The sequence below is a fragment of the Entelurus aequoreus genome, linkage group LG27 (assembly GCF_033978785.1).
Source record: "Entelurus aequoreus isolate RoL-2023_Sb linkage group LG27, RoL_Eaeq_v1.1, whole genome shotgun sequence".
NCBI classification, from domain to species: Eukaryota; Metazoa; Chordata; class Actinopteri; order Syngnathiformes; family Syngnathidae; genus Entelurus; species Entelurus aequoreus.
The window spans coordinates 39709868-39723046 of record NC_084757.1 but is presented as its reverse complement, the minus strand read 5'-3'; the positions used below and the strand labels follow the sequence as shown (position 1 = coordinate 39723046).

General features: G+C 42.8%; 2 protein-coding genes across 3 annotated transcripts in view; one reads left to right on the top strand and one right to left on the bottom strand.

Annotated features, from left to right (window-relative positions):
* The first annotated feature begins 264 nt into the window (after positions 1-264).
* On the top strand, positions 265-3531 carry LOC133644533 (divergent protein kinase domain 1A-like). The gene is made up of 4 exons (XM_062039070.1): positions 265-399; positions 463-570; positions 1953-2129; positions 2188-3531. Exons 1-4 carry the CDS (start codon positions 280-282, stop codon positions 2995-2997), a joined length of 1215 nt encoding a protein of 404 aa, XP_061895054.1. The 5' UTR covers positions 265-279; the 3' UTR covers positions 2998-3531.
* LOC133644532 (large ribosomal subunit protein uL18A) overlaps positions 3110-13179 on the bottom strand; it is a 10870-nt gene continuing 800 nt past the window's right edge. The window contains exons 2-8 of one of the 2 annotated variants that reach the window (XM_062039069.1): positions 12193-12262; positions 12012-12127; positions 11788-11922; positions 7585-7787; positions 5507-5684; positions 5347-5435; positions 3110-3263 (exon numbers count right to left, since the gene is read on the bottom strand). In XM_062039069.1, the coding sequence (XP_061895053.1) occupies positions 3164-3263; positions 5347-5435; positions 5507-5684; positions 7585-7787; positions 11788-11922; positions 12012-12127; positions 12193-12262 (891 nt within the window). In that variant the 3' untranslated portion in view covers positions 3110-3163. Of the gene's footprint in view, positions 3264-5346; positions 5436-5506; positions 5685-7584; positions 7788-11787; positions 11923-12011; positions 12128-12192; positions 12269-13179 lie in introns of those variants that run through there. The other variant, XM_062039068.1, reaches the window with a different exon arrangement.

Below are 13179 nucleotides of genomic sequence, written 5' to 3'. Positions count from 1 at the left end.
GCTGTCAACAGAGGAGAAAAAATGCTTTATTGAAATAAATATATTATTTATAAAGCAAGTTGGAGTATCGTTGGCAAATTGTCACCTAGTCCCGGCCTTGGCACGCATATATGTGTCCTCTTTTGGGTATTTCAGCCTATTTAAAAGCATTAGTGGTGAGAAGTGCAGAAGTGACTACATTCACTAGAAGGTGTGAGTCATTGAAGCAGTTCATGGAGACAAGCTGTAGAAATAACTGACTTTTGGTTCATGCATCCATCACAGGCCCGAGTGTCCTACATGCACATGAAGTACCTGTTCTTCTCCTGGCTGGTGGTCTTTGTGGGCAGCTGGGTGGTCTACGTGGAGTACTCCTCCTACACGGAGCTGTGCCGGGGACACCAGTGCACTAAGTCCATGGTAAAGACCGTAGATTTAGCAAGAAGATTAGCATCCTTACCTCAGCATGCTTCCTGTCTCCAGTGCAGCAAGTACAGGAAAGGTGTGGTGGACGGCTCAGCCTGCAGCAGCCTGTGTGAGAAGGACACCTTGTACCTGGCCAGGTGTCTCTCCACTCAGGCCGACAACCAGGTGTGCTTCTTTACTTCACCCCTTGACCCTTCGTCGCAAACAAAGTGCGTCAAAGATATACATCACACAATTCATACACCTTCAGGTCAAAGTTCATTCAAATTATCCCAATGCATGTATTTTCATTTGAATTAAGAGCTGTAGATAACCACAATGTAGCCCACCCATCATTGTCCCAAACTGGTGTTGTTGCTCCATCTAGTGGGGATGGGGCTGAATTACACATGAACTTTTTTGGCTTGTGGTCAAAGCCAGAAATCCCTGTGCAAAACACTATTTAAAACTTTATTGAATAAAATAAGCTCATAAATGTTCATTTTAAATGAATGAAAGTAATATTCATCATTGAATGAGGGGAACTATGTCAAAGACAGAAATATAATCAAATCTATTTGTGGCAGGAGTTTTGCATTTAACTGTGGTGCGTTCAAAGACCCTCAATGAAAGTTAGAAACGAGCGCATGGCTTAGTTTTTCAAAAGGGGTGGAGACTTAAATAGTAAAGATGTATTATTATAATACTTCGTATTTGATCAGCTCCACTTTAGAACTTGGCAATTTGACTTTCATATCTAACTGAAGACTTTCTCACCATTTCATATTCCATTTTTGGCACTTTTGTGATTTTTTTAAAATAAAACCAAAGCAGATTTTTTTCTGTATAATCTACTGTAAATGGAAAAACAGCACTTTTCTTTTACAGTAAGAAACTGGCAGCTTGGTTAACATTTTACTGTAAAAAACAGTGGTAGTTTCAATTTACAGTAATATGCTGTAAAAAAAAAACTACATTTTACTGTAAAATAACTTTCCGTAAAAACACATCAGTGGTAATGTTCCATTTATCATAATATTGTAAATAAAAAAACAGGATGTTTTATCGTAAAGTATTTACTATACAATCCAAGGTTGTTTTTATGCTGTGTTACTGTAAAAAAAACACTGCCAAATTATTTTTTGGGCTAAAAACCTGGCAGATTAGTTGCCAGAAATTTAAAAAAACATGAACAGCGATACAGTTTTTCAATGTACAAAACAACATTTTACAGTAAAATGTTGGCGACTAAGTAGTCTGTTTTTTTTACCATTAAATAAACAGTGGTAGTTTTTCAATTTACCTAATTTGTTGTAGAATTTAAAAAACAAACATTTTTTTAACAATACAATTCTGGTGACTAATTGTTCAAAAAAAACAGTGGTACTGTTTTTCCATTTAACCTAATATGTTTTTTAAAAAACACTTTTACAGTAACATTTTGGTGACTAAGCTGCCAGTTTCTGGTTGTTATTACGGTGCATTCCTTTGAATGGACAAACTGTAGCACAAGTCAAGGCTGATAGAGGAACAGTACCAGAGGAGTGGGCAGTTCTTGCTGTTTCCAGGTGTACTCGGGCACCTGGGGAGACTTGGAGGGGCTCATCAAGTGCCAGATGGACGAGGCTCCTCGTTACGATTTGGGAAGCGACACGGAGCCCAGGAAGGAAGCCGCCGCCTTCGACAAGCCCACCAAAGGAACGTCGGTGGAGAGGTTCCGGGAGATGGTCCTCACCCACCTAAAGGTGAGGATCTTCTTCAACCAAGCGAGCGTGTTTGACAAGAGCACACCTTTCTTCACAGGCCAAAGTGGGCGGCGAGCAGGCCAACCTGGGCGAGCTGGCCAGGCGGGCCTTGGCGGCGGCCGACGCCAACAGGGACGGCCACATCTCGCTGGCCGAGGCGCGGTCCTCCTGGGCGTTGCTGCAGCTCAACGAGTTCCTGCTGGCACTGGCCCTGCAGGACCGGGGCCACATGCCCAAGGTGCTGGGCTTCTGTGGAGACCTGTACATGATGGAGAAGGTGCCTCACGCTCCCCTCTACGGCCTGCCCTGGGTCCTGGAGGTGTGGATGCCGGCGGGTGTGCGGCGCAGTCTGGACCAGTGGTTCACGCCGGCCTGGCCGCACAGGGCCAAGATCTCCATGGGGCTGCTGGAGCTGGTGGAAGACCTTTTCCACGGCACTTTCGGCAGCTTCCTCATGTGCGACCTGAGCGCCGCCAGCTTGGGCTACACCAAGCGCCACGACCTGAAGGTGGTGGACGCGCAGTACGTGGTCCCCGAAGCCGCCTTCCAGGAGGCCATCAGGCAGCAGCGGTGCGACGCCGACGGCGACTGCCTCTACGGCGTGGACTGCCTCACTTCCTGTGACCTCACCAAGCACCGCTGCACCACCGAGGTCACCAAGCCCAACTTGGCCAAAGCCTGCCACACCCTCAAGGACTACGTCCTGCGGGGGGCGCCGCCCGACATCCGCCAGGAGCTGGAGAAGCAGCTGTACGCCTGCATGGCGCTCCGAGGCTTGGCCGAGCACACGGAGATCGAACACTCACTGGTCCTCAACAACCTCAAGACGCTACTTTGGAAGAAGATCTCCCACACCAAAGACTCCTAACCAGATCCCACACTTTCCTGGGTTGGGGTTGTACCTTTCAGACATGATATGGTGAGTAGAAGCAGAACTTACAGCTGCTGCTCACAGGCCATCAAAGCAGGACATGTTTCAGTGTTTTCCATAAATTTATTAGAACAAAATTTCTGCAAAGGAGCAGAGCGAGTCCTCACTCCGCTTCCTCCTTCTGCTGAGCCCGCAGGAAGCTGGCCTTCTTCTGGGCCACGCGGTCTTTCCTCTGGGCCAGAGACAGCTTGGCACGGTTCCACCTGTGTCACAAAAACACATCAGCATCAGGAGGAACATCAAAAGTGCTTTTCTTTTTTAGGACGTGTGTGTGTGTGTGTGTGTGTGTGTGTGTGTGTGTGTGTGTGTGTGTGTGTGTGTGTGTGTGTGTGTGTGTGTGTGTAAGCCTGGGCCGATACATTTCACTGCACGATATATTGACCTATTAATACTATTGCCGATGACATTTTTTGTGAGCAAATTAACCAGTGATGTAATGAAAATGTATAATAATGCAAGTATACCATTCAAATAACTCATTTCTCATATTTTAACATTGGAATTAAAATGCAAACTTTTAATTACCAAGGTAAATACAACAAAAAATACTGCAAGCAAAATAATCACAAGCAAAAAGCAATAAAAGGTGTTAAATGGGGTGGGGGAGCCTGAAATATACACAAGCAAAACTTAATCATCACATAATGGTTTTGTTGAATGTACTACAATGTTATTAACCAGGTTGTTTTTTTAATAACTACAATGAATATACACAATAGACTTACTTGGCAGAGGTAACATGAAATATTGATAAGAGCCATATTATTATTGTGTGTGTTTAAGTATGTTTATTTTGTATTTTTAGTTGTAAAGGGTGATCAGTTTTATTTCCAGTTTGTGACGTCAGGTGAGTCACTTCCTGTTGACAGGACTTATTCATGCTGGTAACTTCAGACTTCATGCTCATGTACACTCACTTAATAATAATAATAATGGATTAGATTTTATATCCTGCTTTTCTATTAGATACTCAAAGCACTTCACAGAGAAGTGACAACCCATCATTCATTCACACCTGGTGGTGGTAAGCTACATTTATAGCCACAGCTGCCCTGAGGTAGACTGACAGAAGCGAGGCTGCCAGTTTGCACCTACGGCCCCTCCGACCACCACCTATCTGCACCTACGGCCCCTCCGACCACCACCTATCTGCACCTACGGCCCCTCCGACCACCACCTATCTGCACCTACGGCCCCTCCGACCACCACCTATCTGCACCTACGGCCCCTCCGACCACCACCTATCTGCACCTACGGCCCCTCCGACCACCACCTATCTGCACCTACGGCCCCTCTGACCACCACCTATCATTCATTCACCAGTGTGAGCGGCACGGGGGGGCAAGGGTGAAGTGTCCTGCCCAAGGACACAACGGCAGCGATTTGGATGTCTAGAGGCGGGGAGCAAACCGGCAACACTCAGGTTTCTGGCACGGCCGCTCTACCCACTACACCATGCCGCCCCTAATGCTCCTGAAGCATGCACATGGTGACTTAGTCACGCTGGTAACTTCATGTTCATTTACCCTCAATTGACTTCATGCTCCTGAAGCATGCACATGGTAACTTAGACTTCATGTTCATTTCCCTCACTCAATTGACTTCATGCTCCTGAAGCATGCACATGGTAACTTAGACTTCATGTTCATTTACCTCACTTAATTGACTTCATGCTCCTGAAGCATACACATGGTAACTTAAGACTTCATGTTCATTTCCCTCACTCAATTGACTTCATGCTCCTGAAGCATGCACATGGTAACTTAGACTTCATGTTCATTTACCTCACTTAATTGACTTCATGCTCCTGAAGCATGCACATGGTAACTTAGACTTCATGTTCATTTACCTCACTTAATTGACTTCATGCTCCTGAAGCATGCACATGGTGACTTAGACTTCATGTTCATTTACCCTCACTTAATTGACTTCATGCTCCTGAAGCATGCACATGGTAACTTAGACTTCATGTTCATTTACCTCACTTAATTGACTTCATGCTCCTGAAGCATACACATGGTAACTTAAGACTTCATGTTCATTTACCCTCACTTAATTGACTTCATGCTCCTGAAGCATGCACATGGTAACTTAGACTTCATGTTCATTTACCTCACTTAATTGACTTCATGCTCCTGAAGCATACACATGGTAACTTAGACTTCATGTTAATTTCCCTCACTTAATTGACTTCATGCTCCTGAAGCATGCACATGGTAACTTAAGACTTTGTTTGAATGAATCCTGGGTTAATTGAATGTGGGCCCAGTGTGTACGTGTGCTCACCTCTTCTTCTTGACCTCTCTGGGAGGTTTCTTTTCATGGACTGGGTTCTCGCGAATGCCGGCATGAGCCTTTTTGTACATTTCCTCAATCTGAAAGAGAAGGAGTCACATCCTGACCAAGTTGTGGACTTTGGGTGTGGAGCAGAGACCGGAGCACATACCGATTCAGGAGTCACTCCGTTCTTGATGAAGCGGGAGAACTGCTTCTTGTAGGCTTCCTCGTCGTCCTCCAGCAGGAGGCTCATGTACTCAGACACGTTGATGCCCAGGATGTGTTTGCGGTGAACCTCGGCGTTGAACTCTTTGCTCTCACCGTCATACCCTGGGAAGCGCTTGGTGCTGAGGAAGGAAACATAATGCTTAGATATATTTACTGTACAGCCCTCCACGCTTACATCTGGAAACAGCGCTTCACTTTTTCCACAGCCTTATCCCAAAATGGAATAAGTTCATTTTTGTCCTCAAAATTCTACACACAATACCCCATGACAATGTAGTCAAAACTAAATACAAGAACTCACACGTACATAAGTATTTACAGCCCAAAAGTGAGCTCAGGTGCATCCTGTTTCACATGATCGTCCTTGAGATGTTCCTATAGCTTCAATGGAGTCCACCTGTGGTAACTTGTCTGTTGGACATGATTTGGAGATGTACACACCTGTCTATATATATAAGGTCGCACACTCGACAGTGCACGGCAGAGCACTAAATATTTCACATTGTCATGGAGTATTGTGTGTAGAATTTTGAGGACAAAAATAAAAGGTATTCATTTTGGAATAGGGCTGTGAACAAAATGTTGAAAAAGTGTGATGCACTGAGACACGTTGCATACATTTACAGTGCATGAAACTAATCAAATAGTCAATGCAAGTTAACAGCCTCACATACTCAGGCATGACTTTATAACATATACAACTATTGTGCTCATGTTGTCACTAACATAACACTTTCTACTGCAAACTGTACTGAATAAAGTCCACTTTGCTAACATGCACACCAAACAGCTCCATACAAACTACTTTGGTGTTTATTTCTGTAAAGGTCCAATTTACAGAAGAGCTTAAACATTAAGTACACACAAGAGCAGAATCAAAGATAAGCCTCACTGTTGATTGACAGATAATAGGGCTGAGACACGTTATCCACATCAATAAAAAATGTGTTTGATTAAATTCATCACTTTTTTCTTTTTTGGTGGGAAGAAAGGTGAAGCATGGAAGCAAGGTTGGTTGCATGAACAAAGACACTCGCTCTATGGTAACTTAGCAACGCAGGAAGTGACACGCTAACAGCCAATCAGGTGACAGTATCAACTATCACGTTTGCTTGATTCTTTCTATGGAGTGAGAAGACAAAGTCCAAATGGAGAAATTGTGGACAAAAGAGGAAAAGTCACCTGGACAGTTTTTACATTTTTTAAAAGGGACCGTAGTCAGACCATTGTGGTCTGTACATGATGCAAGGCAAGAGCACTAATACCACTTCACCTTAGCTCACTCTTTAGAGCACAGCTGTAACTTCCTGCCACTAAACCTGCAGAAAATAGTTCTCAGGTTTCTATGTTGACATTTTCACACTTTGCACTATTTTCTTACACTTCAAGTTGTATTGGTCACATGCCGAGTACACCATGCTGTTTGCCATCCTCTTCAGATATTGCCTACTTTATGAAGCATTTCTTACATATTCCTTATTTTTAAGATCTTATTAAGTGTTTAATGTGATTTGACTATTTAGTTGACATTCAGTGTGTTCCATGCTTGTGTTGACACTTCCTTTCTACCTTGATAGCTGAGGGATTATAATCACAGGAAGTTCATTTCAAATAAAAGGTCATAATATGAATAATTGTCAATATGGACTGAAACACTGTGTTCAGGCTTTAAGTAACAGTGCACATATATTTCAATATATCAACAAAACAAGTTAGTGCACATGGCAATGTGTGCTCTGTGCAGGTGAGGGTAGGCATAGTCCAAGTCATTAGTCATACAGACTAGAAAGTGGGTCACTAGAGACTATTTTGTGATATTGTGTCCAGATTATTTTTCAATTTGGGCCCACTTGAAAGGTTTCAAAAGGAGATTTGGGAAGGAATATTGTGGTGCTGCAGAGCTGACAGTCATGAGTCACACTCCGCTGTCCTACTTTCCAACTCCCCAGGGAATGGACTAGAAACAAAAAGTGTTCACAAAGAAATGTTCTTGTTAGCAAAACTACAGGAGCTGCTGACCTGTGAGGGATGCTCAAGCCTCCGTCCACAGCACCTTTCAGGGCTCCAAACACCTTGTTGCCCGTGGTGGTTCTGGCCATCCCGGCATCCAGGTAGCAGGTGAACGCACCCGGCTGCCCGTCCACGCTTTCCACGTTGAACTCGTCGCCGGTCACCTCCACCTGTCCTTCGTACACTTTGTCCAGACCAAACTTGTTCAGAAGCTGAGGACGTGCGACAGCAAGCACAATAAAAGTCTGAGGGACAATTTGCTTTTGGTCTTAATGTTCAAAAAGAGTAGCAGACCCACATGGATGGTCATCAATAGTAGGTACTATAGAGGCACGGCTGCAAACCTTATTGGTACTAACAAGACCAGGTGTGTTTAAATTTCCACATTAAAGATGCTAAACCAATGCTAAGCTATCGACACATGAGCTTTTTGTTTTCCGTGACAAATGAATAAGTAGGGCTTTCAAAAATAAGTGATCTTTTACAACAACAAATATTGGATTAATTATGTGTATGTACTGAGATCTGTTTTGCTATTCCTTCCAACTATAACATTGCTTTTGTGACCAAGCGTTGGGGTCTTTAACTTAATTGAAACCATGCAAGCATAATTGTGATTAATCCAAATTCAAAGGTATGATTCATCTGATTTTAAAAATGTAGAGCTTGACAGCATTACAAAGATCTTGATAATGAATTCATTTAATTTTAATGATCAGGCCGCAGGGCTAAATTGGCTACCGGTCTGCACTTTGGATACCCTTGAACTTTACATGAAAAATGTATAGTTCCTAATAGTAGTCAATATTCATTTAAAAAAAGGTTTAGTTATGGATCGTTGGTATAGGTCTTGTTATTGGTGTTAAACTGAAATACAGGTTTGTCACATTGCACTTCAAATATCGCAGGTTCACCACATTAGTTTTTTTAAAGCTTAATCTACAACATTTTTGAGCTTAAGTAAGCAATTTGAAGCATACAAATTAACTATAAATACAAATACCACAGTAGTATTGGCCAGTAAATGAGACCAAAGCAATTTATAGCAAGCTGTTCAGTATCGTGGCCAGGGATTGGCTGAGCCTCAGCAGCATGAGTACATTGATGAAAGAGTGTCAAAGTGACGTTAGGGTCTTTCATCACTAGAGGGTTCTCCTGTTGAAAAAGGCCTTTAGGTCGTCCACATGTTTTTTATGTCCTACATATTTAAATTCTGGCTTTTTCTCATGTTAGCTGTTTTTGCACCAATACAAATTCCTCATATGTGTAAACGTACCTGGCAATAAAAGTCAAATCCAATATAGGATTTATAATAAATGATTCCTCTGGCAATCATGTCCAGAAACAATAGAAATAAACAAGACATTGCTGTACACTTTTCACAAAGCTGCACATGAGAACGCTGGGGGCATAAAATATTGGGCATACCTAATAATAATAATACCAGGTGCCAAACGTCCATCACCACATCATGCTTTTAATTTGACAAAAACCTTCATTCATGTTACTGACCTACATTAAGTCTTATTTCTTGTTGTTGGTCACTAAGCAGGACTTCTGCTTACGGGTTTAAGTGCCAGATTAATGGAAAAATAGATGCTCTTCATAAATGATATGCTGAAGGGTGTTTCATTGGATCACATCTAATTATATTTCCAATCTGCAAAACATGCAAGAATATCATGCCACAATGCCTGCCGGCCATTTGGAATATTCCTTTGGCAAAAGATCACGGTGCAAGGTGGTCTGCACTCTGCTCATAGTCCCTACATCAATGATACTGGACATTTGCATTCATTGGAAGGAGATGTCCATCATTCACAACATCTACTGTACGTAAGACAACACATTTATTTTTGATGCTTTCTAACTCTGGAGTCAACAGGAATCCTCTATTCTGCACATAAATCTGTCAATAACTATCCAAAACCACCAACAATACTCCATTTGTATCAATCAACTATACCAAGACTATTTTTTAGAGGCGCACTGATCCCAAAACTAACTGGCTGCTGTAATGACATTATGCTGCTTCTCCTGAGTAGTTAGTTATTTCTAGATTATAAATCATGTCTCTAGTAGAAAGTTGTGGACTAACTGAGAAGTTGGTCAACTTTGACATCCAACGTATGCACAGAGATGAGGAGAAAGACAAAGAAGCTGAGCAGCAACCTTCTTCTTTAACTTCATGAGGATTATGATTCATTCTTTGTCTAAACGGGACGACAAACATCCCACCAGTCAGCATCCCAGTGAGAGTAGACATTGTACAGTAAGTGATTGTTTTATTATGTTTCTATATCTTGCTTAGCACTTAGCAATACTGTTACATGATGCTTAGTGTTTGACTAAAGCTGCCTCTGTATAGCACACAGCTTCTAAAACTTGGGAGATCACCCTCCTTATATTCAAAATATACGTTTCTGGATCATCATTTGTCCCATAGTAGTCTCTCATCAACTCTGCCATGATTAATGCTGTTGTTGAAGGGAACTTTGGTTCCCACTAGGGATGTAACAATTGGTAAACCATAAAAGATGTCAGACAAAGTGGTGATGTCATACTAGTGTTTGAGAGGAGAAAGCCAGCCTCAGCCACCATTCGCACCAACATCGCGGGTGTGGGAATATTTCCTCCGATTCTTGTTAAAAATATGAACACCTTGCTCATTTTGAAAAGCATATATTGTTTTTATGACACTATCTGTGATACGGGAGCATTAAAAGGAATGTCGGACATCTGGAGGATTGCTCTTAACTCAGGAAGAATGTTAGCTTCTACCTTGTTAGACGGCCAGCAAGTGTGAGACAAAGTTGTGGGAAAAATAGATTTAACTATCATTTTAGCCAAAGTCAACCAGCTAAACTTTGTCTAAATCAATTCAAATACTTTTTAAAGGAGTGTCATTTTGCAATGCAATGAAAAAAGCACAACACGCTGAACATTAGGCACCAATATCCTAATATTAATGATACAATCTATTAGATAGCTAAAATGTTAATCAATGACACAAAGATATGCACTAAGTGTAGAGGAGTTAATATATCAGTGTGCAGCCTTTTAAACATCACAAAATGCTTCTCTTTTGAGCAAGATAGTTTTGTCATTATATTGTGTTATTGCTATCTTAACTTTCTTTTTTTAAATAAAAAATATAATTGTTTTATTTTGCACTTCCCTTGTCTTTACTTTTAAATGGACAACAGTTTAAAAATGTTTGTAGCAGCCTAATGAGCAGCTTAGTTACAGTATAATCCTTTCTTAGCCTAAAAATATCTCAAGCTAAATTCAAAAGTTGCTGGCTAAATTAGAGGCACTGAATACATGTACACTTTCTAATCAGAGTAATAGTTGAGATGACTAGTCGACTATAAAAATAGTCATTAGTTCCAGCCCGAGTTCCCACATGCACGTCTAGGATCACATGACCGCTCATCTCACCAAATGGCTCAGGAATCTGTGAAATTAATATTAATTTGATCATACCTATTTACTTGTTGATTTTTAATGTTATAAATCAAATATATGATAATCATTTTAATAATTCAACTATTTGATGCACCTTGTTTTTGACCCCTGCCTCATCTATAGCATCTCGTCACTGGTAAGCTGTTGACATGAGCAATGTGAAAAGCAGCAACTAACGAGGGACGTCTGCTAAATTGCTACCAGACACCCATCCATCCATTTTCTACCGCTTGTCCCTTTTGGGGTCGCGGGGGGTGCTGGAGCCTATCTCAGCTGCATTGGGGCGGAAGGCGGGGTACACCCTGGACAAGTCGCCACCTCATCACAGGGCCAACACACATTCACACACTAGGGACCATTTAGTGTTGCCAATCAACCTATCTTCAGGTGCATGTCTTTGGAGGTGGGAGGAAGCCGGAGAGAACCCACGCAGTCACGGGGAGAACATGCAAACTCCACACAGGAAGATCCCGAGCCCGGGATTGAACTCAGGACTACTCAGGACCTTCGTATTGTGAGGCACATGCACTAACCCCTGTTCCACTGTGCTGCCCGCTACCAGACACGTTGACTTCTGTTAGCATCCCTTGTTGAGACTGTACAGTTTGCAATTAGCCTTGCTACCAGACACCTGCAAGGCTAATTGCAAACTGTACAGTCTCAACAAGGGACGCTAACAAAAGTCGACGTTGCAGAACTTCATAAGCTGGGGTACGTGGCATTCAAAGCCGACTCAATACGTACTCTGCGAGCCATCAGCAAACCGGTGCAGTAGGCCGCCGCATAGTTGGTCAGGCCCACGGAGATGCCGTATTTGGGCAGCTCGTGCGAGTAGGCGGCGCACACGATCATGTCGCCCTCAATCTTGGCATAGGCAACCTGCAACATGACAAGAAAGGTTTTTTTTAGGGTGATCGCTGTGGACGGCTACACATTTAAGCCGTCTCCATGGCAACACCGGCGCTCACCTGGCAGATGATGTCCCTGTTGGTGAAGCGGACGATCATGCGGTACTTGGGTGTGTTGTACTTGTTCTTATCTTGGACCACCAGGCGCTTGCGGGCAAAGTAGTCCGTTTTCCCCTCTAGGAGAAGCACAAACAATAGTTTACGCCGTGAATGGCGGGAGCTCCGTGGCTGATGATTTTACCTCTCCTCCTGCGGAACTTGACCTGATATCTCTTGAAGTAGGCCTTGTTCTTCACCACTTTGACAAAACCCTGCATGGAGAACAGGAGACACGTTAGTTAGTGTCACTTTGACAAAAGCCTGCATGGAGGACAGGAAACAAGTTAATTAGTGTCACTTTGACAAAACCCTGCATGGAGGACAGGAGACTAGTTAGTTAGTGTCACTTTGACAAAACCCTGCATGGAGGACAGGAGACTAGTTAGTTAGTGTCACTTTGACAAAACCCTGCATGGAGGACAGGAGACTAGTTAGTTAGTGTCACTTTGACAAAACCCTGCATGGAGGACAGGAGACTAGTTAGTTAGTGTCACTTTGACAAAACCCTGCATGGAGGACAGGAGACTAGTTAGTTAGTGTCACTTTGACAAAACCCTGCATGGAGGACAGGAGACTAGTTAGTTAGTGTCACTTTGACAAAACCCTGCATGGAGGACAGGAGACTAGTTAGTTAGTGTCACTTTGACAAAACCCTGCATGGAGGACAGGAGACTAGTTAGTTAGTGTCACTTTGACAAAACCCTGCATGGAGGACAGGAGACTAGTTAGTTAGTGTCACTTTGACAAAACCCTGCATGGAGGACAGGAGACTAGTTAGTTAGTGTCACTTTGACAAAACCCTGCATGGAGGACAGGAGACTAGTTAGTTAGTGTCACTTTGACAAAACCCTGCATGGAGGACAGGAGACTAGTTAGTTAGTGTCACTTTGACAAAACCCTGCATGGAGGACAGGAGACTAGTTAGTTAGTGTCACTTTGACAAAACCCTGCATGGAGGACAGGAGACTAGTTAGTTAGTGTCACTTTGACAAAACCCTGCATGGAGGACAGGAGACTAGTTAGTTAGTGTCACTTTGACAAAACCCTGCACGGAGGACAGGAGACTAGTTAGTTAGTGTCACTTTGACAAAACCCTGCATGGAGACTAGTTAGTTAGTGTCACTTTGAC

Excerpts from the sequence above, each read along its gene's own strand:
- LOC133644533 (XM_062039070.1), top strand. The coding sequence starts at position 280 with ATGCACATGAAGTACCTGTTCTTCTCCTGGCTGGTGGTCTTTGTGGGC. Across the intron at positions 571-1,952 it reads CCACTCAGGCCGACAACCAG|GTGTACTCGGGCACCTGGGG; the intron begins GTGTGCTTCTTT and ends TGCTGTTTCCAG. Across the intron at positions 2,130-2,187 it reads TGGTCCTCACCCACCTAAAG|GCCAAAGTGGGCGGCGAGCA; the intron begins GTGAGGATCTTC and ends CTTTCTTCACAG.